This window comes from Sceloporus undulatus, chromosome 9 (genome assembly GCF_019175285.1).
Source record: "Sceloporus undulatus isolate JIND9_A2432 ecotype Alabama chromosome 9, SceUnd_v1.1, whole genome shotgun sequence".
NCBI classification, from domain to species: Eukaryota; Metazoa; Chordata; class Lepidosauria; order Squamata; family Phrynosomatidae; genus Sceloporus; species Sceloporus undulatus.
Window position 1 is genome coordinate 12,410,662 of NC_056530.1, and position 27,319 is coordinate 12,437,980.

At 43.7% G+C, this 27,319-nt stretch overlaps 1 protein-coding gene across 1 annotated transcript in view; it reads left to right on the forward strand.

The window, feature by feature from the left end:
• Positions 1 to 27,319, forward strand: part of GRHL3 (grainyhead like transcription factor 3) — a 42,970-nt gene that overhangs the window by 2,047 nt on the left and 13,604 nt on the right. The window contains exons 2-11 of the mRNA XM_042440124.1: positions 457 to 573; positions 14,503 to 14,689; positions 15,545 to 15,606; positions 17,090 to 17,426; positions 20,472 to 20,551; positions 21,446 to 21,599; positions 21,927 to 22,038; positions 22,718 to 22,812; positions 23,245 to 23,403; positions 24,152 to 24,230. Of these exons, the coding sequence (XP_042296058.1) occupies positions 557 to 573; positions 14,503 to 14,689; positions 15,545 to 15,606; positions 17,090 to 17,426; positions 20,472 to 20,551; positions 21,446 to 21,599; positions 21,927 to 22,038; positions 22,718 to 22,812; positions 23,245 to 23,403; positions 24,152 to 24,230 (1,282 nt within the window). The 5' untranslated portion in view covers positions 457 to 556. The remainder of the gene's footprint in view (positions 1 to 456; positions 574 to 14,502; positions 14,690 to 15,544; positions 15,607 to 17,089; positions 17,427 to 20,471; positions 20,552 to 21,445; positions 21,600 to 21,926; positions 22,039 to 22,717; positions 22,813 to 23,244; positions 23,404 to 24,151; positions 24,231 to 27,319) is intronic.

The window sequence follows — 27,319 nt, forward strand, 5'->3', positions numbered from 1 at the left end:
ATTGAGCACCACTACTCTACATGCTCAAACCACTAAGGCTCTTTTTAGGGTCACCATAAGTCGAAGTCAAGTTGCCAGTGGCTAGGAACAAAAAGATCCCAGAATGGATAGGGCAGCTTGTTTTCTCTAGACAGAAAAAAAATCTTGCGTCTTCCAAAAAATATAGTCCATACCTTCACCTTTCCATTGCCCCAAACCCATGAGAAGGAGCATGAGAGATTTCACAAGAGAACCTGCTTCCTCCCTGAAGGAATTTTCCTTTGCGCCGTCGCCTTCTGCCCCACTTAGAGAAGGGCTTGCAAAGGGTTAAGGGCTGCACCTGCTTGAGGTGTACCTGTCTCCTGGCACCTGTCCCCTTCAGCCAATCAGAAGCCAGAGCCGAAGATAAACTACCTGTCAGAGGAATACCTGTCCAACATAAACCTCTAACCTGCATCAAACCTCTTCACTTTCCAGGTGATGTCTCTGTTTGGAAAGTACTACTAGGCGAGGTTGGAAGCGAAACTTGGAAGAGCTTTGTGGCTGGCAAGGGATTGGTGGAAAACTTTGGTGGAACATGTCGAATGAGATTGAGTAAGTTGCTTGCTTTTTTGCATGACTCTTGCAATATTTCCCCCAGCGTAGGCAGAGGATTTGGACGGTTTTGTGTACGGCTGAAGGCATTCCTTGCTGAAACCAATGATTAAAAAAAGAGGAAAGGACCGGGAGTGTACAAGGCTTGCGCATTGTGGTTTGAGAAATGTTTGCTTTTTAAAAAAGACCAACTTCTATGCTCTATGTTGCTTTAATTCCTTGGTTTGCTTTGTCCATATTTTCTGGTCAAAATGCAGTCAGGGCTGAAAAGTTTAGAAAAGGTGATCTCTGGGTAAAAAATCAACTATCTCTCTCTTTCTCTCCAGCACAAATTGAATGTACAAATGTCTTCATATTTGGGTCCCTATATTGGGAGAAAGGCGGGATATAAGAAAATAAAATAAGAATAAAATAATAGATGGATTGAGCCCTAAGCGGTTTCAATTCTGAATCGAAAGCTGAAAAGGATGTCTTCGGTTTCCATCCTCTTTCTCTTGTCTCCGAAATTTCAGTTTCTTCATTAAAATTCTCACGGATGTATTCAATTTCAGAGACTGTTTATTCTTCTTCAGTAAGGCTTTTTTTTCTCTGGATGTTTATAGTTTGGGAAGAGATTAAGCATTTTAATTCAATGAACAGAGATGTTTGGAGATGTTGGAAAGGGGATCTGAATCGACATATGGGTGTCTGTGTGGATGTTATCTGGAAATAAATATTCTGACGGAAAAGCTGTGCTAGATCGGAGGTTTCCTCGGCTTTTAGATCCTTAATATTGTTGAACAAGTTGATTTGGGGAGTTTCAAAGATCTGATGCTAGTTAGCTCCTATGGAATAAATGAGATCCAGAGTGTCTTCAGTACATCTATTTTGCAGTAACTGGTTATAGCGATGGGTACATAAGGTATTCCAGAAGAGTTCTGTTTTCATGAATGGCATTTTATACATTAGGGTTACAAGATCAGCTGTCAAACAAGGTGATCCTATGGATATTTTTCTGGGAAGTCAATCCCACTCTATGGGATTTGTCCATATAAGTATGCATAGGATTGCCTCCTCCAATTTTTGTGCATCTAACAGAAGTTTGAAAGCCTTGTGTGGCACATCTGTGGTGGCATGAGTGTTTGTTGGCAAGCATTCTGCTTCATCAGATGTGTTTGGGACATGGAAGATTTCCAAAAGGGAGGGATGACCTCTCGCTTGTGTTGACTCAGGGAATAACATCATCTGGAGTCAAAGGGTGGCAACTTGGCAGCGTTGAAGCTGGCTTGCACAAGCGACTCTCCCAAAAATACTTCCTTAGCAAAAACTGAGCTATGGGGAAGCCACCTTTCCTTCACAGTCACTTCCATTGAAATGTGTGTGGTGAATGTTATGTGCCTTCTGATGTATGGCAATATCATCATAGTTTTCTTAGGAAGATTTACTCAGAGGGGGTTTGCTTCGGCTTTCGTTTGAGGCTGAGAAGGTGTGACTTGCTGAAGATCGCCCAATGGGTTTCCATGTCTAAATGGGGATTCGAACCCTGGTCTCTATAGTCCAACAGTCAAACCACTAAACCATGTTGACTGGGGGGTGGATATATGCCTTATATAGTCATACGTTTCTAATATCAGTGTTGTGAGATGTGAATGGTCCAATGGCATGTGTTAGGATCTATCTCTAGTAGGACTGGAACTCGCTTCTTCTTCCTTTCCCATCCTACCATGGCGACAACCTCCTCTCATTCATTTCTCAGTATACCCAAACACCAGAACAAATTTCTGGGTTACAATGAGAATTGAAGGAGAGTAAGGAGTATCTCTTATTTGAATGAGTAAGAGTAAGGAGTATCTCCTATTTGAATGTGAACAGTGCATCACAACTACCATCCAGTTTAAAAAATGTATAACAATCCGGCTTAAAAAAAGAGGCTATCTTCTCCGTTGGGTGGAATTCTTGATTAAGCATGATGCGCTTCTTGATAAGGGCTATGCGGTGGATATATCGCTTTGCATAAGTGGCAATTGAATCTAATGAATTAAAGAAAGCGCTTCCTATCGCGCTCCATCTCTGTCGGCAGATTAGTAACGCAAGCTTCCAGGTTGCGCAGGAAACTCTTTGTCAGACTGAATGGAATGCAGCCGGTTTATGCAAATCCTGATTGATTCGTCTTATCAGAAATGCTGCTTGCTTCAGGTAGGCTGTGATCAGATGCATTGCTTTAGCATGTGCCAATGCAAAGGCATTAGTCTTGCCACATGCATAGAATACAGTGGCCACCAGGGGGGGAGAGATTGTGGAAAACCCATAGTCTCTGCCTGAGTCACAAGTTGCAAATTCACATTCACAGCTCACCTCTTTAAATGGCCCTTTAAAAATATATATATTACAAGTTTTCTTGAAGTAGCCGTCAAGGAAGAAAGAGCAAAGGATGTGCAAAACAGTAATAATAATAGTAATACTAGTAATAATAATGGCCACATGTTATTTAGATGACTATAAAGTGGAGGATCAAGACACTGGAATACAGTGGGGCCTTGGTATCTGCAGGAGTTTGGTTCCAAGATCCATGGATACCGAAATCTGTGGATGTTGAAGTCCCATTAGATACGATGGCATAGTAAAATGGTGTCCCTTATATAAAATGGCTAAATTAAGTTTTCCTTTGCATATCACACACACAAGCCATGGATGCTTGAATCCATGGATAAAGAATCTGTGGATTTGCAGGGTTGACTACAGTTAAAAAGGTTTCCATACTATAGCTTACGGTAGCTATGAATCAGAATGGAGAATGCATTGAAGAAATCAGAAGAAGACTCGAACGTGGAAGGGCAGCTGTGAAGATCCAAAAGATTAAAGATATATCGCTGAATATTAAAGTTAGAATTGCCCATGCCACCATATTTCCAGTTTCTACGCATGGTTGTGAAAGCTGGACAGTGAAGGAAGCAGGTTGGAAAAGAACCAACTCATGCTGGATTTCTTTATGTCTTTACTTATGTCTTATATATACATGGACTTGTTGTTCTGTGCCTTCGATTTGTTTCCGGCTTACGGTGACCCTAAGGCTAACCTATCATGGGGTTTTCTTGGAAGGATTGTTCTGAGGGGGTTTACCTTTGCTTTCCTATGAGGCTGAGAGAGTGTGACTTGCCTACGGTTGCCCAGTGGGTTTCCATGGCTGGGAGCCTGGTCTCCAGAGCCATAGTCCAATATTCAAACCACTACACCACATTGGCCCTCACATGTTGACTTAGCATCCTTGAATGTTGGTTTTGGGGGGGGAAAGGTGGGACATTAATACTAATACTATAGACCTCTTAGCATGTGGTTGCCAACTGTTTCTACCAGCCGTGACCCTATATCTTTAAGAGCCACCTGTATCAGCAACCAGAGTTTGTTCCGGGGCAGAGATGAAGTCATGGGAATGTCTTCGCCTGTTTAAATTTTTTGGATCAGGCTGCTACTACGTATGGTATAGGAGCAGGGCCAAAAAGCAACTTGGCTGCCCTCTTTTAGGGGTTGTGATCTATGTCTTCCTTTATAGGGTTTATTTTTTTTTAATGGGGTAACTTGGTCTCCCTGTGAAATCAGAATGAGGGTTGTCCCTTCCTGCAGAGAAAGCCAACACTGTAATTCTCCTAATCATAACTTAAATTTTTTATACAGCCTTTTAAAAAAGAGTTGCTCCAGGCATCTTGCCTATGCGATCTTGGCGCTCTTACAAGAACACTTTATGACTGTGCTTCTGTTATTAGGACTCTCCGCTTCTGTTCAAGCAACTAGGAGCAGCGAGTGGCTTCCATGTCCGTGGAGTGAAAAGTCCGCTCCTGGTTTTAGTGTGAACTCACAGTTGGCTGAGTTAACTGCTGAAGAGCCATTGCTTCCAGTGGCTCCACTAGAGCTGAGGCTAAAACCTGGAGTGGATCCACCACCCCACTGACATGGACACCACAGTCTATCACTGTCAATAATAATAATAATTATTATTATTATTATTATTATTATTTATAATGACCCATTCGACCTTTTCTGTCCATGTCAAAGATGTCCCTAAACAGACTTCATATTCAGGGCTAGCCATGTTGGCCATATAGCAAAGTATAACATTCCAAATCTACAAAACAGCTGTACCTTTATCAGGCCAACATCATGTATTTTGTGGATTTGGATTGGTCCAATAAAGGTATCACTGTGTCGGGGATTTTGGGCTCTGTTGTACTCAGCAGACTTTTACCCACACAAATATTCTATATGACAAACATGTTTTTTTTTTCTTATACCAGGAATGGGATTTGCGTGGTTTTCTCTGGATGCTGTAGGACCACAGATCCCAGCATTTCCAACCACTGGCTGTGTTTGCCTGGGCTGCTGGGGGGTTCACTTTCATGGCATCTGCCTTGTACTTTTAGGTCTGTGGAAATGATCCAGTGTTCCCTGTGTTTAGTTGCTGTTTTTTATGGCCAGAGGCACAGGGATGTAGCCAGGGGGGGGATCTGGGGGTCCGGACCTCCCCCTTCCATTAGAAAAATGAATGGTGTGTGCTGCTGCGCCACCGCACCCAAGCCCCATTATAATGGTGGCACTTAGTCTGGACCCCCCCCTTCCTAAAATCCTAGCTACGTCCCTGAGAGGCATGTGTTGTATTTAATATCTTTGCGATTCTATACAGCTGCTTGCTAAAACAAAACTTCTAGACTGGGAGCAAGTTGAGTCTATGTTTGCTTTAGTACAGGGAGAAATTGCAAATTGTTGTGAGTTGCTGTCCAGTTGGCTTTGACTTATGCCAACCCTAAAAAGGAGAGACCTCCATGAGCTCAATTTGAGCTTAGGTCTTGCAAACGCAAGGCAACCATGGCTACCTTGGCTTAGTAGTCTTCCATCAAATGTGTCTAACTTTTCCTACTGCCTTCTACCTTACCATGCATTATTGACTTACCTAGTAAGCTATCTCTTCTCATGATATGGCCATAGTACAACAGCCTCAGTTTAGTCATCTTGGTTTCCAGGGCAAGTTCAGCCTTGATTTGCTCTTGGACCCATTTCTTGGTCTTTTGGGTGCTCCATGAAATATGTAGAGCTCTCCTCCAGCACCACATTTCCAATAAGTTGTCCCTATGACCAAACAATCCGAAATGAAACAATTGGAATCATTTCAAAAAGCGTAATTCAAGTACACAAAAAAGTCCTCTGTTACACATTAGAAGTCCATTTGGAGGTTTTGTCTGTACCTCAAATGTTGCAAGTGTTGTTAGGTCTTCTATCCCTTGGATCACAGCTGGAGGAAAGTCATCTTTCTAATATTGAAGCATCAATCTTTTAGCGGTTAAAAGGTCATGGAAAATCCACATAGCTGTATTATTTGGCCAAATGGATGGAAAGAGGGTACCATGTATTCAGGCACATATGTGTGGGAAAGGGGTTATCCGCGTGGCACTCCATATCATCTTAAAGGGTAAATAAATGTGCTTGTGTCTTTATTTGCTTTTCATCAATGTTTATGTCAGCCATGTGTCCTGCAAGTGTAAGAAGGGATCCAGGATGTGTATAATTTTATGTGTATAAAACAAGGTGGTGACTAAGCCATTTTGATTGTACCACCACTAATAGAATGTGCATCTGTCATGGTCTACACATTTAGCAAAATGAGCTGGTCAAATGGGACGTACCACTGCGGGTCTGACGGTGCCATTTCTGAATGCTTTCCCCATGTTTTGAATTTGCCCCTGCGAGCAGAAAGCTAGCACTTAAGGCAAGATCCTTGTTGCAGTGTTAGCTTTCTACCTGTAGGAGGTTTCCCTCCGTTCAGCAAATTCTCCTTTCCAGGAGGACTTCAGTCTAAAGTAGAGTTTTGCCACCTCTTACTGCTGAAAGCATAAGACCAGGCCTTTTCATACCACACCTGAAAATCAATGCTTTCCTATGCATGGAGTTAATTCATTTGGCACGCTAGTGGACAACCTTAGCCAGTATTGGAGGGGATTGGAAATATATGGTCGCCCCTCCTTTCTTGCGGACTTGAGGTCCACGTTCTTGGATATTCATGGAGGGGTAATCTCTGTTATTGTCAATGGGGTGCACCTCAGTGGCGTGTGCTATGCGCACTCTTGCAAACACGCACCCCATTCAAACCTATGGGCATGAATATCGGCAAGTCTCCGTTTTCGTAGAGGATGTATGTCCGGAATGGATCCCCTGCAAAAATGGAGGGCTGGGTGTATATGTATATCTGGACCAGCCGAGCTCAAATTTGGGGGATGAAGATTGGCTTCCTGCCCAGAATACATTTATGAACAAACCTTGGTTTACCCGGTATAGTCTGTGAAAACAAGCCAAGAATCTTGGTTGACCGGAACAGCAAAACTTGGCAGGGAGTCTATTAAATTTGCTTCAGCCACACTCCTGTTCCGCAGAAGGAATAAAACAAGGGAGGAAAATGCAGACTCCTTTGCAGAGACCTAACTTTTACCTGTTTTTTGCCTGAGCTTGCAGGGAATGGCAGGCCCTGCAAGAGTTAACTAAGAGCTGCTCCCTCTGCTGTGGTTTTGTGGTCGAAACCATGATTGCCAGGAGCAAATTTTTGTCATGCAACAAGGCGTGCTATTAAAATGTTGAGTTATGCTTTTGGTGAATGAAAAGGTTAAAGCCCTTTATTAACGCACACAAGGGTTTGTCCTGCCGACAGAAAAGGGAGCTATTTCCAGCCAAACTGTTGTTGTTCCTCTCCACTGCCACCCATGCCACACACCTCTTCTTTTGTAGGAAAGAAAAAATTAGACACCGTTCTGTTTGGAAAAGATGTCATGGTATAGAAGAAGTTTGCAAAAGGACCCTTTATTTAAAAACACACACATAGGTGCAATACTTTTGTTTTCCTTTTTAAACGCACAAGTTTCTGGGTTGTACTGTATGGAATAATAGTATTATTTATAACAGCATCATTTTTATTATCAGGTAGGCATGATGCTTTCTGAAGTCAGAATCAGAAGGTGCATCAGATTCTGATGCCTCTTCTATGTATTGTTTCTATGTACTATGTATTGCTATGTTATATTGCTTCCCCCCCCCCCATGATGGAAAAGAACTGAAAACAAAATAGTGAAAACAACACATTAAAAAGTATTAGAAAGCATTAAAACAATGAATACAGTTGACCCATGAATGGAAAACAATTAAAATTCAAAGACCTGCTTCATATGTTGTTGCTGTGAAGTGGTCATCCCATGAATTCGGGCACGTGAGGATGAGGATTTGGCCTTTCCATTTGCCATTGGATGCATGGCTGCCTGGCCTTATTGCCAACTGAATGGGAGAAGACTTTGCAGACATAGCTGCTCTTATGCAATCCATTGGGTATCCCAATGACCCAGAAGCCTGAAGCATTGAAGGATCCCCTTTCTGTGTTGGTGACCAGAGCAAGAAAGATGCTTTATGTCAGGGTAGGAAGACCCTTTGCTTTCCTGAATGGTGGCTTCTGCTGTATGTTACTCCCATGACCACCTTTTTGCCCCAGAAACCAGTATCAGCTGGTGGCTCCATTGCCAATGATGGAGTGAATGGATTCACTTGCCCCATTGACAACTGTCACTATTTAAAGTCCAAACTTTAAACAGGGATACTCCCTGCCATGTTGCTGAACTTATTTGGAGCAATAGGGCTGTACGCTTTAGATGACATGGAAATCACTGTTCACTAGGTGTGATGGGGGCTTAGGTGTTGAGGGAAGTTCTAGGAAAGAAAAGACAAGAGGATAGAAAGGATTGGGATTAAGATCTCCCCCCCCAACCTGCTTCAGCATATTCTTTTTGGTGTTATGTGCTGTCAAGTCAGCTTTAATTTATGAAAATGCCATGAGCAGAAGACCTCCAAGGGCCATGTCTTCTATAATTCTGCTCAGGTCTTGCAGACTCAGGGCAGCCGTGGCCTCTTTGGTTGACTCAATCCACCTGTATTGTGGTCTTCTCCTTTTCCTTCTGCCTTCCACTGTATTGAGCATCATTACATTGCCACTGAGTCACACCATCTTATGCAACAACCAATGTACAACAGCCTCAGTTTAGTCATCTTGGCTTCTAGGAGGGACTCAGGTGTCATTTGCTCTGAGATCCACTCATTTGCCTTTTTAACCATCCATGGTTTTGATGGCACTGCCTTCCTGCAGCACCAGGGGCCCATCCACACTACAGAATTATGGCTCTATTATTCCACTTTTAACTTTTATGGAATCCCCAGGGTTTGTGGTTTGGGTAGACACTAATAATCTCTGGTTGAGGAGTTCAAATGCCTCTTTTTAGACTCCAAATCCCAGGAGTCCCAATGATGCAACCATGGGGCTTAAAGTGGAATCATAGAGCTATAATTCTGGAGTGTGAATGGACCCTTGGTTTCACATTACTCGGTTCCTCCACCAGTCATCTTTCTTCACTGTCCCATCTCTATCTAGTATTTTCTAACTAACTGTTGTTGGGTGTCTTCTAGTTGTTTCCAATTTATGGCTTTATCATGGGATTTTCATGGTGAGATTTGTTCAGAGGAGGTTTGGCATTGCCTTCCCCTGAGGCTGAGAGAGCGTGACTTTCCTGAGGTCACCCAATGGGCTTCATGGCCAAGGTGGGACTCGAACCCTGGTCTCTAGAACCCTAGTCCAACATTCAAACCGCTCTTTTCCTAACTAATAGGGATTGTATCCTATAGTAGCCTGGATACTGTGATGAACATTGCAACCTGTGCCCCTCAAAGGCTTAGTTTTGGCAAGCAAAAGCAGAGCTAATGAAAAGCCTTCCAATATTGTAAAAGGATCAAGGCTTAAGTAGAGACTAGAAGTTGCCTCTGGAAGTTTTCTCTCTTTCTAATGCCAAAAGTCTGGGAGGTTTTTTGGTTTTCCCCGAATGCTTAGAGGGTTCCCATGTCTTTTAATAGCTACATTCAGGCAGAAATTCAGCAGGCTTTCTTGGTTCGGAGAAGGCAGGACTTATTTTAAATATCAGAAATGACATTTAAAACACAGGTTTTAAATGGCTGGCGGCCTTTTTATACTGTAATCCCGACTGAGCCTTTGAATTCCAGGGATTTTCAGATACGAAAGTTTGCAACACCAACACTTTTATCAGGCTTAAATCTTAGCATTTTCAAAATTAATCTAAACTTTGGGTAAATCCATAACTTGTGCCTTTTTTTTCTTGTTAAAAATCTTCAAAATCCAGGAGCGTTTGAACTTCTGCAACAAATTAATCCTAAAAGAAATTGTTTTATCATCTCCTCAAAATTAATGTCAGCTTGAAAGACGGATTTTAGTTTGTCACACAGTTCTAGATGTGCCTCAGTTTTGGACTACATGAAGCCGTTGCCTCTGAATATGTGCAGAGCATCACAAACCAGAGCCGCCCCAAATATTCTTCGTTCCAGAATGTGATCCAACTACATGAAATTCACAGGAGTTTGGGCTTTTTGACCCGCTCCTCCGAAAAACTCCTTAAACTCCACAGGAAAAGGGTTGTGTGGCTGTGGTTTTTACCGGAGCATCCATGGAAATCTGCAGAAATATGCATTACTGCATGCGTGGAAATGTGCATCTGCTTTGCATGGATTCAGATGGCTGTGCATTACTTGCAGAGAGGGCGAATAGGTGCAAATCGATGCCAATTTGCGCAGGAAAGTTGAGAAAATCAACCGTTGGTGCGAATGTGCCAAAATCCACAGCAGTGAGCATAATACACTTATATGTAGACCAGCCCTGGGATTTGGATTTCAGGGTTGAAAATGTCAGAATGCATGGTCTTCAAAGAGGTTTGAGTCTCTTACAAGATTTGCTTTAGGAGTCCTGTGTGTTCATTAATTAATGTTCAGCCGTCTTGAGCATTTAGCCTTGATGTTCTTTCTGCGAGTGGTCAGTAAAGTATATATAAAGCAACTTCAAAGGTAATGAGAAGCAACTACAAGGTTGGTTTTTTGTTTTAATAACTCTTCATGTCTGGTTTCTCATATTGCATCCTGGGGTGATAACCTAATGAGCATGAACACATGTAACTCTGTTGTTATTACAGTTCTGAGCCTGTACACTTTGTGAGACTCACCAGAAACCTTGTGTTAAGTTTCTTTGGAAGTACGTCCCACACTTTGGGTTGCCAGTGCGGGACTAAGGCTGCGTCCACACTGCAGAAATAATCCAGTTTGGCACCACTTTAACTTCCATGGCGCAATGCTATGGAAATCTGGGAAGAGGGGGAGGTCTGTGGTGCAAAAGGATGCAAACTAGAGGCTTGTCTCCTATAGGGGCTGATAGGAGTCAGAGAAAGAAAAGATATAATGGCACAGATAGAGGGAAGATCTGAGTAGGGTTTTGGGAGCAGTGAATGAGCAAAAAGTCCAGGGGTTTCTTGTTAACACACTTTCTTATGTAGTCACTTGCTCATTTTCTACAACCGACTGTTCTATTTAAGGATACAGGGACTGGTCAAACTCGATCACATTGAATCCACCGATCGACACAGCCACTTCTTCATAATAGGGATCACCCTGAGGCCCAAGTACCTGATCAGGGAGGGATATTGTGGGGCAAAGGGAGCAAGGTGAGTGGCAGGATCCCAAGGGTTGGACCACTGATGTGGTTTATCCACATGCATCCTCATCTTCATCTGTGAAATGTTAGTTGACATGGAAACCCTTGAACAAATCATCCTCTCTCAGCCTCCAAGGAAGGCAATGGCGAACCTCCTCTGAATAAATCTTGCCAAGAAAACTCTGCAATAGGGTCATCTAAGGCAGAGTTGATCATGGCTCAATACTATGGAATTCTGGTATTTATAGTTTGTTGTGGAACCAGAGTTCTCTGGCAAAGGAAGCTAAATATCTTGCAAAATTGCAAACCCCAGATTCCCATAGCATTGAGCCATGTCAGTTAAAGTGGTGTCGAATGGCTTTATTTCTGCAGCGTAGATGCACCTTTATTCCAACACCATGGTTGCTCTCTTTAGTACTCATAGCTTTGTCAGTTCAGGATGCATGAGGATCCTAATTTTAGGAGACCATGCAAGGCTAAAGCGTGCGCATGCCTGATGATGCTCCTCTCTCACACACCCACTCCTTTTCTTGGGCCTATTTTGGATGCAGTTTGTCTGACGGTTCTTGCCTGAACAGGATTAAAGAGTCAACGGTGGCGAAACCTGAGTCATCTTAACCTGTTGTATGCACCTTGGAGACAAGTCGTCGGGAGGGGAGGGAGAGCTGCGTGAGAAAATGTTAAAGACAACGAAACCTGCAGCTTAGGGGGAGAGAAGGCAGGGGGGAAATAACCCACCTTCTGAAGCTTTTTTTTCCCATAGAGAGCGAAACTGCCTGGCAGAAGTGGGAGAGGTGGTGGGAAGATGTGTGGAAGGAACAACTGACTCCAAACTTTGGAGCATTTTGCTGTTGGAAAGTTAGGGCTGGATTTTCTTCTTTCTTTCTTTCTTTCTTTGGATGGCTTGGGACAAAGTCTTGGGTAAATTCAGCCTGCAGAGAAGGCCCCGATGAAATATCAACTGGCCTTCTGCTTGGCATTTGCATCCTTGTAAACACTCTGCGAAGTCAAACTGAGTAGTTTTGCAACATCCATATTCATCCAGGGGCTGCCATGATCTTACATTGTATGGATAGCTGGGGTGACTGATGCACCATGGGCACTGATGTGCATTGAACTGCTTCCCGCTGAGCATCTATAAGCTAAGAAGTGCCAGAGCACAACAAGAGCACCCGATGCACATCAGACGTATCCGATGTACATTGGAGCACTCTTGTTGTTTTTAATAACAGCTTCATGTGTAGATGTCAGATGTTGGTAATCTTGCTTATGACCAAACTGCAAATAATGCCTTTTCAGCTGATGTCTGCAAAGCACAGAATCATGTGAGGCTCTTTTACTTTCCCTAGTAATTGGCAATGCTTAAGATTTGTGAAGCACTTCTAGAAACATGTGATTCTGGAACCTGTGATGAAATGACCGGCTGACATGGTTACTAGAGCTTTCAAGACTGTTCATTTTATATTATTTTTTTGGCCTAGGAAAGTCAGGTCCAGCTTGGTGGTGCTTGACGCAACATCTTAGTGATACTGTCACTTGGCTGAATCCATCAGACATAGCTTAAGGTGGGGTGGGCAAACTTTCTAGAGGCAGTGAATCTACTTTGGTGAACTTTAAAGGAACCAGCCAAAGTGTTGGGCAGATTTGGGGGCCAGGGTTCAGCACTGTGACCGGGTCTGTTAAAGTTCATGCTTGAACCCCAGCATGGGTTTTCCATCCCCCTAAACATGGATGCCACTCTTTCCCAGTGACTCTTACAAAATGTTGACTTTGTGAGAGAGTGGGGCATGGCGTGGGTTGCGAGAGGACCCAAGCCACAAGTAACCAAGCCAGACTTGTTAAAATCCCTGCTCCCACGTTCACAGTGGTTATTAGTTAATAATAATCACTGCCTTTTGATTCCTGGAGTCAGCCGCGATCTGAGAAAAAAGTCTTGCCCCTGAGGCCATGGTGCCTCTTAGAGAAGGCACACAACAAGCACCCAAGGGTGGGGCTGGGCAGAAGGATTTCCATTTGGCTGCGTCCCTTCTGGCAATATAGATCTTGATTTGTTCTGCAACCTGTGCTCTTTCCCTTCCCCTGAAAACGAAAGCTCCAGGGAGTCTCTTCCTATTTCTTTTATTTGCTGATGCCTCTTTCTTGCCCAGTGGGCAAGGTGGGGAAGATTTTCAAGTTTTTGGCTACATAAGCAAAAGACCTTCAAGCCTGGACACTGGGAATTTGGGGGAATTCTTTATATAGAGTGACAAAACACTAGCGGTTTGTCACCTATGTATGTGCATGTTGCCTCTTGACCTATGCCATGGGTCCTATGGCAACCCAATGAATTTCATAGGAATCCTCAGAGGTGGTTTTGCCACTTCTGTCTTCTGAAATATAATGCCTACAGTACCTGGTACTCATTGGCAGCCTCCCCTCCAAGTACTAACCAGGGCTGAACATGCTTCGCTTCGCTGGATGTCTCCTATTTGAGAGCTGGAAAGCTTTTTCTTTTTATAGCAACTGAATGAGATGCCAAAAATATATTTTTAAAATGCCATATTTTGGGGTGTGGGCCCTTCATAAAGACAGAAAGTGGTCTTTCAGATATCTTGGCCCCAGATCCTTTAGGGCTTTGTATGTAGACACCACCATCTTGACTTGAGCGCAGAAGCAAACTGGAAGCCAGCGCAGTTTCTTGCAAGACCAGTGTTATGCGTCCTCTAAAATGTAGATCCGACACCGATCTGGCTTCTGCATTTTGCACTAGCTGCATTTTTCAAGGGCAGCCCTATGTGCAGCACAATACAGTAGTCAAATGCCAACCAAGCAGAACATTTAAGAAATCAAAAGCAAGGAGGGAAGAAGGCCAGATGTGCCAGGTTACTGGGTTCTGTGTCTGCCACCTCTCTTGCATTTCATAATATTTCTGAAGAACTGTTCCAAGGTTGTATTTAAGATTAATAACTGAATTATGGTATTATGTAATCACAACTAGGATGCAAATATATGTAGGCAACTAAACCCCTGTGTAGAGCCAGGATGGCATAATGGTCTGAGTGTTGGACTACGGCTCTGGAGACTAGGGTTCAATTCCCAGCTTGGCCATGAAACTCACTGGGTGACCTTAGGCAAGTCACACTCTCTCAGACTCAGGGGAAGGCAGTGGTAAAACCTGCTCTGAACAAATCTTGCTGAGAAAACCCTATGATAGGTTCGCCTTAGGGTCTCCATAAGCTGGAAACAATTTGAAGGCACACAACAACTATAACAACAAACCTCTGTATATGTGTGTGTGTGAGAGAGAGAGTCACAGATAGCAACTGAGAAGGAGCTAGAAACTATCAGAGTTTGGGGCTATTAGTTTCTTGAACTATCATAACCCTAAACCAACATCTCCTTTCCACTAGTTTCAGGTCTGTGCGCCTCCTGAAGAATGACGGGATGGGCTTCCAGAAGTACTCCTGTATGAATGAAGACGAGGCTTGGAAAAGTTACCTGGAGAACCCTCTGACGGCGGCCACCAAAGCTATGATGCGGGTGAACGGAGACGATGAGAGCGTGGCTGCCTTGAGTCTCCTCTGCGACTATTACATGGTATGAAAAGCAGCCAGCGTCCTTAAAGGCCTTGTCCATGGCTTGACAAGAGAGACCGTAAATGGGACCTATACCCTCTTATCCTGGTTTTAATCCACATCATCCTGGCTGCATCTGCACTGCTGAACTAATGCAGTTTGACACCACTTTAACTGCCAGGGCTCAAAGATATGGGGTTCTAGGTTCTGTAGTTTTGTGAGATATTTAGTTTTCCCTATTGGAGAGCTGTGGTGCAACTATAAACTACAAATCACCAATCCCTTCTAAGGCAAAATAATAGCTTGTCAATGCTATAACCCCTTGTAGGGTTACAATCCCTTCCCAACATCATGGCTTCCCCATGTCCCAACCTGCCTTGGCCATGATTTTTTCAAATTATACAGCATGCTGAGTGTGCAAAGAATTAACACACCTCTCTTTTCAGATGACTATACAACTCCCATGAATTTTGGAGAGAGGAGGGAAGGATTGTCTAAAGTAGTTTAGTTGGATATACCTGGTTAGATGGCCAAGTCTCAACTAGCTGCTTTGTTCATGTAAAGAATGATTCTTCTCTGAAATGTTCTGCCTCGACGTATGGGTAGCCATCATGTCTTAACAAACCGCCTTCCTCCTCAGCAAAATCCTTAGCAACTTATGCTGATGTTAGCATAAGTTGGGCTTATTATTCATTTAGGGAAGTTGTCTTCTCTGGAACAGGAGGGAGCTGAGTGCAAGGATTGCAGTGGATCTTGACATTAAGAAGAAAGTGGGAATCAAGGCAGAATCCTTCCAAATACTGTAAAAGGAATAGCATCTCTTGGCTGCTGAAAGCCAGGCCAGCAAGCAAAATTTCTTTTCTTTCTATCTTTACAGATTCCAAAGGAAAAGCGCTATGTCCAGTCTGGAACAACGGGACGCAATGACAATGGGAAAAGGTGAGAAAAAGGCTGTTGTCCTTTTTTGGATGCCTGGTGCTTCTCTAAACATTTGTAAAGAATCAGCTTGGGTTGAGCCTTACAGCTTTCCTTAGTGACACACCATTATTTGCAAGGGTTATTGGTTTGTTGTTGTTGTTGTGTGTCTTTGAGTAGCCTCCGACTTACGGCAACCCTAAGGCAATCTTCTAATGGGGTTTGCTTGGCAAGATTTTTCAGAGGGGGTTTGCTGTTGCCATCCTCTGAGGCTGAGAGAGTGACTCAGCTAAGGTCACCCAGGTTTGTGAGTGTTTCAATGACAAGGGGTGGCAATTGTGATTGGCATTAACTACATAAAGCTTTATGAAATTACCAGTGTCCATAGTGGCTGTGGATGATGAGCGATGTAGTACAAACCATCACAGCTGGAGGACAACAAGTCAGGAAAGGTTGGCAAAAAGGATGACCGATCCTGACGGCCCAAACAGACAAATTATGCCCAAATGTGACAATGCCACCTTTCTCCATCCTCATTTCCAAAGCAAGGAAAAGAGTTAATCCTCTCCAAAGCAGCGGGGAGACCGGCATTTTGTGGACTAACTGCAGCGGTTCAGAAATAGATATGTTAAACACATAGCAAAGGGGTACACAGAGTCCAGGAACTGGGACAGAACTGAGAGATGCCAGTGGACCGTTCACTTGTTTTGGAGAGGGTTATCAAAAGGGGCCTGGAAGTCATGGAGGATGAAAGGCAAGAACACAGCTTGTTCTGGAAGGAGTTGAAACAAAAAGCCAGGCTTATCACTCTCACAGTAAGTGCAGAGAGACCACAGCGAGTCCGTCCCTCCTGGTTCTCTCTGTCCTTTTATTAATACTGTACCAAAGAGGGTGATATAAGGATGAAATTCCTTCCCCCTTTGGCTGGAACCGAGGAAACGAAGGGGGATTTTGACTGCCCATCTCATACCCTCCCACCATTTCACAGATGAAAACTGGGACACATGTGGCCAAGCAACCTCAGGGAGTGGTCAAAATGGCAAAGGTTATTCATGGGGCAAAACACACCAACTTAGCAGATAGGAAGGTTTCCTTTCATGTCAAGGGCATGTGTATGCTGAAATATGTATAGATCTTGTGCATTTATCTATGTGTATTTGCATGGTGGGCCAATGTGACGTAGTGGTTTGAGTGTTGGACTATGACTCTGGAGACCAGTGTTCGAATCTCAGCTCGGCCATGAAACCCACTGGTTGAGCTTGGGCAAGTCACACTGTCTCAGCCTCAGGGGAAGGCAATGGCAAACCTCCTCTGAACAAAACTTGCCAAGAAAACCTATGATAAGGTCACCATAAGTTGGAAATGACTTGAAGGCACACAACACATTCCTGCATGGCAGGGTGCTGGAGTGGATAGTCTTTGAGGTATCATCCAGTTCTACGATTCTATTATTCTATCTTGTCTTGCATTGATAAATCTGTTCATCTGGCTGGTTCTCCCCTTCTAGGCACTGCCATGTGATGGATTACGACCCAGACATTTCATCCTTTGAAAACTCGGCTCACATCATGAAGCTCCTGGCTGAGAACGTCTCCATGAACCAAGAATATCCTGAGCTGCCCAAGAAGAATGGGATGGGTCTGGAGGGCATCCCCTCTCCTCACAAGCCGCCTGCCTTGCCTCCTGGCACCAGCAAGCTGGAAACCAACCCTGAGAACTACATGATCACCTCCGGCGACGTGTATGACAACGGCTCCCTCAATTCCCTCTTCGACGCGATCCACGTGGCCCCACCGCAGCAAAGATGGCAACCGGACAGCACATTCAAAGAGGACCCCCAGGAGGTCAGCACTGGGTTCAGATTTGGGCAGCTTTCTTGGAGAGGTTGTTCCAGGAATTAAAACAAACATCAGAAAGGGGATAGTGATCTATATAAAATTGGAAAATACTGACAAGGAATGGTGGGGGTTTGGTGGCTACACGTTGGTCAAGTCACACATAGCAGACTGTATAAGTCCCTGGGCCACATACAGTTGTGTTTGTTATTGTTGTTGTATGCCTTCAAGTCGTTTTGACTTATGGTGACCCTAAGGCAACCCTATGGCAAGTTCTTGTGTGCCTTCAAGTCATTTCTGACTTATGGCGACCCTAAACCTAAAACTTGGTAAGTTTCTTCAGAGGGAGTTTGCCATTGCCATTGCCATCCTTTGAGCATAAGAGAGTTTTGGTTTTTGGAATATTTCAGATTGTGGAATTCTGGATAAGGGACACTCAGTCTGTACAATGGAAGAGAATTAAGTTCCCCAACTTATTATTTTGCAACAAGCCCAGCCCTAGTTTGATGGACAGGAATGATTCAGTGGGTCATCCGGTGGGTCTACATGGCCAAGCTGGGCTTCAAAACCTGGTCTCCAGAGTGATTGCCCAATGCTCAAAACACAATGCCATGCTGGCTCTTGCTGGTTGTGTACCCCAGTAATAAATACACAGGGACATGCACTGAGAAATTTAGTACCTTCTGGAATCCAGAAGATTCATCCAAAAGCAGACTCAGAAATCTGGGCCTGCCCAAACCCATTTAGAGGGAAACGGTGTGTCTCTGCCCATCTCAGTGCAGGATGCGACATGTAAGGTAGAAATTGGAGCAGCACAAATTGCACTAATTATGTGTGCGGAGGGGAGTGCCTCTTCCATGCCAAGTTAGCTGCCATGGAGACTTCAGCAGAAGGTAGTGAGTGTCTCCTCTTAATGCTGAAAGGACTGCTTGATGTTCACTCCTTCGGCCCTTCTGCTTCCTCAAACGCCCACCTCTCCTTGTACATAAGTTAGCCATGCTTTTCATATGCTGTGGCATATTGCCAAATTGCCCTTACCTGTCAAACTAGGGCTGGGCGTATTGCAAAATAAAGGAAGTGGGGGACTTAATTCTCTTCCACAGTACAGGCTGAGTCTCCCTTATCCAGATTTCCACAATCTGAAATATTCCAAGAGCCAAAACTTTTTGATGAGTGACCCCCTTTGCTTTCTGATGGTTCAATGTACACAAACGTTGTTTCACAAAATCACTTTCAGGTTATGTGTATAAGATGTATATGAAACATGCTTAGATTTGGGTCCCATCTCCAAGATATATACACATATTCAGAAATACAGATGTGTGTGTGTGTGTGTGTGTGTGTGTGTGTGTGTGTGTGTGTGTATGTTTAAAAAATCTGAACTCCAAAACTCTTCTGGTCCCAAGCATTATGGATAAGGGAGATTCAACCTGCACACAAATTGTATCGATCTGATACTACTTTCTCAGCCATGGTGGCATCTTACTGAACCTTGGAGTTTGTAATTTTGGGAGAGGTCTGGGGCGGAGAATGCTAAATACCCTACAAAACTACAAATCCCATGTTTTCCTAAGATGCAGCCATGGTAGCTAAAGTAGCAAGGTAGTGAGGAAAGTACTACAGTTGGGCAGTATGAAAGATACCCTTAGACCATGTGTGCTCCTAGTAACAAAAAAAGTCATTCTAGAGAGAGGGGCAAAATAAGCAGATTGCCCCTCTAAATAAGAATTCTGTCCCCCGATGAAATTTCCCTTCCATCCCCAAATAGTCTAGCATTGCAGAGAGGGAAACACTGAAAATTGTTCACGCCTCCGACTCTTCTATTTGCTGTGTTTGCATTCCTTGGGAATTTCACCTGTTCCTTTTCTTTGGATATTAACCGTTCAGCTGATGTTCCAAGTTACTGTAATGCTAGAAATTTGTGGACGGCATGAAAACAAGCAGGGGGAAAACCCTCATTTTGGGGAGGTAATATCCTCATATTTTTACCCCCTTCATTCTGATAGTAGCTACACATCTGCCAACAACCAATATTTCACTCAATCTTCCCATTTTGCATTCATTGAGCAACAAAAAATATCTTCGTAGCAGTCTGGTTAGAAATCTGGCTGTTAGGAAAGGTCCATGGGAGATCTCCAAAAAGCAATAGCATTTGACCTAAGCTGGACTTCTGGGGAAGGCGTTTAGCCTCCCAACTTCTTGCTCCTGTTCCTCAGACATATTGCTTTCTACCCAAAGCAGGAAAGAATCCATTTTGTGGCTTCCTGTGGACTCTTTACTGGGAGGTTGCTTGCCAGGAAGTGGTTTAGGAGGTGCTCCATAATTAATTCAATTTTTTATCATTCCTTTGAATGATCCATCACCTTCTTGGCTCCTTGTTTTCCCCTGGAATTTCCTCTGAGATCTGGTTGAGAAATCAGTACTGAGGAGTGGGACTCTAATATTGGGTTTATTATTTGGGACCTGACCCTGAGCATTTTACCAAAGCGGAGGATGGTTACAACCACCAGTGTCTGGTAGCTTCCATGTCAGTAGGGTGGTGAATCTGCTATAGGTTTAAATCTGAACTTTAAAGGAAATCTCCAAGGTGGTGATCCCTATCCATATAATATATTCAAGACGGTGGAAAGTTCCTTTAAAGCAGTGGTTCCCAAACTTTGGTCCTCCAGGTGTTTTGGACTTCAGCTCCCAGAAGCCCCAGCCAGCTGGCCAACAATTTGGGAACTGAAGTTCAAAACATCTGGAGGTCCAAAGTTTGGGAACCACTGCTTTAATGTTTAGAGGATAATTCAGAATGGGTTCACCTTTTTTCTCAATGCTCTTTTCCACTCGGCATGCAGAGCTACACATCATACATTTCCCCGCAGTGAAGAAATATCAGCAAGGCTTTCCAGCCTGAATCGTTCCAAAACTGAGAATGATTGCGGTTATTTTTTTTTTTAGCTTGATTTCAAAAGAAACTGGGCAATCTTTGGGGAATGTTCAGCGAGCCATTTCGCTGTCTAAGATGAGTTGGAATACATACAGAACTATTTTGATTTTGTGCCCCTACAGTCCCTGATCTTCAGTGACATCCTAAAGACCCCGACAGAAGCCCCCTGTTCAGATGGTTATCCTCTCAGTGATGCCAAAAGGTAACTATCAAGACTTGTCCATGGGGGTAGATCTCAGAGACATAGCTGTGTTAGTCTGGAAAACCAGTGTGCAAAGGGATCTTGTAGCACCTTTGAGACTAGCGGAAAGAAATTGTAGCATAAGCTTTCCTATACTTGGTCAACTTCCTGAGATGCATGGAATGAACGGGAAGGCCCTTTATAGTCAGACTGTATGAATAGCCACAGAAATGCAAAACTTGTAGGTATTGTGTTAAGGGGACAAGTCTTCACAATTATAACACTAAGTGCCAGGGCAATATCCTATGGAATCCTGGGATTTGTAGTTTACTGAGGCACAGCAGCAATCTTCTCATCTCTAACTTCCAAAACCCAGGATTACATAGGATGCATCCATGGCGGTAAAAGTGGCACCATAACACTGCTGTTTCATAGCATGAATTGGCCCTTTGTTTATATGTTAAAGGGAAATATAGTGGGCCCTCCACATTAGGGGCACAGGACTCCCGTGAAAGTGAAAAAAGCACACCTCTCTGGGAATTTCTAGGTCCTCCAGTGCAAACTCTATGACCAGCATCCCACAGAAGATGACCATTGAATTGCATCGAAGGACCTACAAATGCCTAGAGAATTGTTTTCTCTATGCAGCTCTATGTCTGGTGTGACTCTCTCATAATCTCTGGCAGACCCATGCTGGAAGACCTAGATATTCCTACAGAGATCTTATTGATCAAATCCATGAATAGTCAAATTGGCAAAAGTCAAGGCTGCAAATGTGGAGGGCCAACTGTGGAATAAATATATGCATCCAACCTTTTATATTTAGTTTGGCCTTCAGATGATTGCATGGATCTCTCAGAGGAAAACAGCAAAATTTATTTACTGGGTTTTCTTTTCTTCATTGTACTTTTCAAGTGACTTTGAATACACCTTGGGATCTCCTAAAGCTATTCACATCAAGTCAGGGGACTCGCCCATGGCCTACCTCAACAAAGGACAATTTTACCCAGTTACACTGAAGACGGTTGGAGATGCCAAAGGTTTACACTTGTCCTCAAGTAAAGTGAAGGTAGGTAAACAGCATGTGGAGATGTTTCCACCAAAGTGTGTGCCCATTGCTAGCCGAGGTGCGGTTTTCAGCCCTCTGAAGCTAGTTCTATTAGAATCAGTGGGTGCAGAGTTTTTGGAAACGGCACTAAACAATGTGCAATGTAAAACTACGTAAAAATTAATTGGGATCTAGTTTGGTTTTGCAAAGATCGATTTGTCCTTAAGAATGAATTTGTAGATTAACACAGTTTTGCAAAGCTGGCTTTGTCCTAGCAGTGAATTTGCAAATCAACACTATGTTCAAGTTTAACTGGAGTCCATTTTGGATTTCCTCTCCTCTTTACAGAGCGTTGTGATGGTGGTTTTTGACAATGAAAAGATTCCAATGGAGCAGCTCAAGTTCTGGAAGCATTGGCACTCGCGGCAACCTACAGCCAAACAGAGAGTCATCGATGTTGGTATGAAATGGAGGCACTTCATGATATCTTCTCTAGGAGAGTGTGGCGGGACAGTCTGGCACAGTGAAATCCCTTTCCTTTAGCAGCTTCATCCCTCCCCGCCCTGCAGTCCTACCTGAACTAGTTGTTGTGCAAATTTCCAGTGTAAGGTGCATTTAGGGCTTTTTCCAGAGACAGAATGATGCCAAGAATGCTTTCACTTTCCCTCTTTTAACAACAATCCTCTGTCCCCTTCTAAAGACCTTCTGGAATGGCACCCAATGGGATCTGAAGAACAGCCACTAAAGGGGAAAATTAACAAATCCCTCTCTCATGTGTACATAGGGAGACCATGGTCTTAGAATAGGGGAAAAGCAGTGGCTGATGGGTCCCATGTCAGCGGGGCAGTGAATCTATCCCATCTTGTAGCACAGACTTTAAAGGACTCCCCGTAGTGCTGAACCCTATGCTTTCAATGCACTCAACACCTTGGATAGCGCTTCTTAAAGCTATCCAAATCCTGGAGTGGATTCCTTGCCCTACTGACATGGAGCACCAGTTGCCACTGACTGGGAGCTTGGGAGCGATTTCCATTTGGCCCAGCAGAGTGGGATTTGTCCTCTCTCTTTAAGACAACGATAGTCACTTAACTTAAAAGTTATACTACTGAAAAGTTAACTGCATGCTTCATGCCTTCCAGCTGACTGCAAAGAGAATTTCAACACCGTGCAACATATTGAAGAAGTCGCTTACAACGCTTTGTCCTTTGTCTGGAACATTGCTGAAGAAGCAAAGGTATGTGAAAGAAGCAGTATCTGTCGCTGTTACAAACCTGTAGCCATTATATAGTGGGAGCCAGTGTGGTGGGTTTGAATGTTGGACTAGGATACTGGGAGGCATGGTTTGAATCCCTGCTCAGCTGTGGAAACCTACTGGGCGACCTTGGGCATGTCACACTCTCTCAGCTTCAGAAGACGTCAATCGCAAACCCGCTCTGATAAAATTCTGCCAAGAAAACCATCCTTAGTGTCACCATAGGTCAGAAATGACTTGAAGGCACACAACAACAAATCCATTTTATTCCAACTAAACTGCAGTAGTTGCTGTGTTGTTCTTGGGTGCCTTCAAGAAGGAAAAAATTCTGGCATTGGATCTGTTGAAATTCAATCATTCTTTCAGCTTAGTGCTATGACTTCCACTGAATCGCATGCATTCTCTCTCTTGCAGGTGTTTATTGGGGTGAACTGTTTGAGCACAGATTTCTCCTCCCAGAAGGGCGTCAAGGGTGTCCCGTTGAACCTCCAGATAGATACGTACGACTACAGCACTGGGACAAACCGGCTTGTCCACCGAGCCGTCTGCCAGATCAAAATATTCTGCGATAAGGTAGAGTGTGTGAAACTCCTCGGCAAACCTTTTAGCAGAGGCTAGCGGGAAAGACTTCAACCAAGGGCTGGGAACTATGAGATGAGCCAGGCATTAGACACTGCAGCTTCTTAAATTAAGACGTCGACTCGGAAGAGAAGCTTTGCAAGAAATGAACTGCTGGATGAAGAGTTTGGATCTGATGAAAGTTTAATGGACTTAGATTGTGCCATCAGCGGGAAACATCTATCCTGCAGAGCCCTCGAATGTGACCTTTGGATTTTGTCCCCTTGTGAAATTTAGTACCCACATTTCTAACATTGCAGGGAGTGATACATTGAAAATTGTTCATACCTAGAATGCCTCCATTTGCTATGTTTGCATTCCTTTGGTCACTTTATCTGCCCCTTTGTTTGGATGTGTGCATGCATGTGCCTCCAAGTCACCTTACGGCAACTGCTTGAATTTCACAGGGTTTTCTTAGGCAAGGGATCCTCAGAAGTGATTTTGCCAGTTCCTTCCTCTGAAATACAGCCTACAGCACCTGATATACATTGGCTGTATCCCATCCAAGTACTAACCAGAGCTAACTCTGCTTAGTTTCCAAGATCAAATGGGTTCTGGTGCCTTTAGGATATTTAGGCCATGGTTTGCATACAGGCTACCTATGGGATCAGCTTCCCCCATATAATTCACTCCATACAGTTGTATATTTCCTAGTTTACAGGGAAATAAAGATGGCTTATCCTGTTTTAATTTCTCTTTCCAGGGAGCAGAGAGGAAGATGCGGGATGATGAACGCAAACAGTTCAGGAGGAAAGGGAAATGTCTGGACGCTAATAATAATGGTGAGTAAGGATGGAAACGGATTGACAAATTCTGATTTAAGAGTTAGGTGTGCTGCTGGAAACACCCAGCAAGTGGAAATCCCCAGAGAGCAAAAAGCATTGACATACAGTCCAGTTTTCCTGATTTGTCAGGGACAGTCCCAGCTAAACCTCTGTCACCCCACTTTTTCAGAGGTTTTTAAAATACCCCACATTCTCTTTTTTCTTCCCGCTTTCCTACTTCATCTTCAGTTTAATTCAGTTGCTGCAAAGTGCAAAAGTAGTTTGCATTTCAAATAGCTCAACATAGAAGAGAGGAGTAAAGTCTTGCTCTTCCCAGTATGCTCAGGCAAAAGCAAACTGTTCTAGCCTCTCCCTGTCCTTCCTCATTAATACATTTTGTCATCTTGACCACACTCCAGTGTTGCTTGGCTACATGCCTCCCAGTTTCGATTCTCTGAAATATTAGGAGGGTGTGCAATGATCAGGAGGACCCTCAGCTCCAGAGAAACCTGGAGTAACTTTGCTGCAGTGGTCAGTTGTTTGGGGATTCCAAAGACAAGGGCAAGGCTGATCTGGTCACTGGCCAGAGGATCCAAAGGTGCCGGTCAGTTTGCACTAGTGGCCTTCTTAGCCTAGAGCACTAGCCAAGCCAGACCAGCCTGGTCCCAACCGGATCTTAAGGCCTACTTCAAAACATGCACCTTCTTCGTTGATTGTTTTTTATTTATTTACTGATGGGTTTTACACCCGGACACATGCCCTCCGGGAAGCTGACAAAACAAATCCGTATTCAAAGCACAGCCAGCGACATGTTAAATAAAAACACCAATAAAAGAAAGACAGACAGACAGAAGAGCAAGTGGATGGTCAGATAAAAATAGCAGTTAAAACCAGTCCTCAATAGTACCACTAAAAGCCCATCAGTGAGAAGGACAGGACAGGCTTTGCCTGAGGCCGAAAAGATAGCGGTGAAGGAGCTTTATCAACGGAGACACAAAAACTCTTTCTCAAGGATGGCCTCCGTTTGTGTGGCCTCTGACACCTCTGCAGTCTAAGGAGCTCCATGCCCAAAATTCGTAGAGGAACTGCGATGTTCTGGGCTTGTTGTGTTTATTAGAGAAACTAAGTTAAAATGACATTATGTATTGGAGACAGGAGACAGTGGTTAGTCAGGGGTATGAGTCAGTGTAAGTTAGAGAGGTGACAGTGAAGGATGGAGTGGGAGATGAGACAATGAAGGGAAGTGTTTTGGGTCACTCCACAGCCATGCTCCTAAGCTTTTGCACACCAAATAGTCTTGTTGAACATTTGTTTAATAAGTATGTAGAGCAGTGGTTTTCAACCTGTGGGTTGCAAATGACCCTTTCACAAGGGTTGCCTAAGACCATTGGAAAACACATATTTCTGATGGTTTTAGGAACCAAGACCATTGGTTGAGGGTCACCACAACATGAGGAACTGTATTAAAGGGTCGCAGCATTAGGAAGGTTGAGAACCACTGATGTAGAGAAATCTTGCAACACCTTTGAAACCAACCGAAAGAAAGAAGTTGGCAGCAAGAGTTTTTGTAGACTACAGTCTACTTCCTCTGGTATATTTGTTTAATAAATTATTCTTGCATTAGACACTTGTGCCTTTGGGAATACTGCAGTAGTGCTGTTAAGTGGCTGAGTTCAGATGCACGGCATCTGCAGTTCTGTTGTCCAGCGGTGGCATTACAGGAATAAAGTCACATTTAGAAAAAACGGGGACATCTAGAAGGTCCCCACATCTGGTGGCAATGGTAGGATAAGCAGACGTCTTTGTATTTGATGCCATAGCAGCAGGATAAGAAGAGTTCCTCTCGGGAACCCCTGGAAATGCTTTCAGTTGAGAGATCTCAGTTGATCTCAATTGAGGTCAAAGCTTGAGAACATGTTCTTTTTTGGACTGCAGCTTCCAGAATCTCCCAACCAAGATGGTCTCTGGTGGTCTGGAAAGTTCTTGTGAGAGAAGGCCTTCCTCTTTGGGAAGCCTCTTCATTTGGTCCTTGCCAGACTGATCGCTCTCCTCTTCCTTTCCTCCTCCACTCCCTTCCTCTGGTGCTTGAAGATGGCATGCCCGAGGGCACCCAATTATTGAAGGCGCCCTAGAAGTTATTATTAATTTCAATAAGGCGAGGCAGAAAGGCAGGCTCAGTTGGCATCAGTTGAAGTAAGCTGAGGACAAAATAGCAGGAGGAGGAGAAAGAGAACGGAGAAACTGTGGTGGAGTCTCCTTCCTTGGAGGCCTTTAAACAGAGGCTGGATGGCCATCTGTCAATGGGGATGCTTTGATTGAGAGTTCCTGCATGGCAGAATGGGGTTGGACTGGATGGCCCTTGGGGTCTCTTCCAACTCTATGATTGTCTGATTCTCTGAAATTGCAGTATTTTAAAAGTAGCTGAAAAAGTGGAACAGATTAATTGGAATTATTCCTACAAACCCAGGGCAGTTGAAGGGTATGCTAAGGTAGTGATTTGCCTTCAGTACCACCACATACAACAACAACAGGCTGAAAACTGGGAAATGCAAAATAGAATAATAATAATAATAATAATAATAATAATAATAATAATATCCTGCCCCTCTGCACAATGCAACCGGGGCAGCTTACAACATTAAAATATACATACCATATCATACCTCCCCCCATTGAAGAAGGCATTGGAGTCTCTTTTGCATTGCATTTTTGGTCTCTTTTTGACCCAAAATGCAATGGTGTGTCCCTCCGCAAGGCTGTAAACATGGGACCCCTTCCAACTGTCCACCTTGGTTTACAGATACCTTTCTTTATTCCTTGAATTTGAGATCTTGCACGTTATAGAAATCCAACTCCTTTGCAAAATCTGCAGCCCTGCTCTCATTTCAATATGCTTCTGAATTGGAAGACTTTTGATTCAGAAGGACTTTGTCGAAGCAGAGGGACATGACTGATCAATCCGATTATCTCATTATAATTTTAGATTAGTGAGTTCTACTTCTTGGTTTTTTATTTTATAGGTGTCATTTCATTTATCTCTCATCGCTATGTACAGTATTCGTGTACCTAAATCTTGTCTTCTTTGACCCGGAATCACGCAAGTGCAG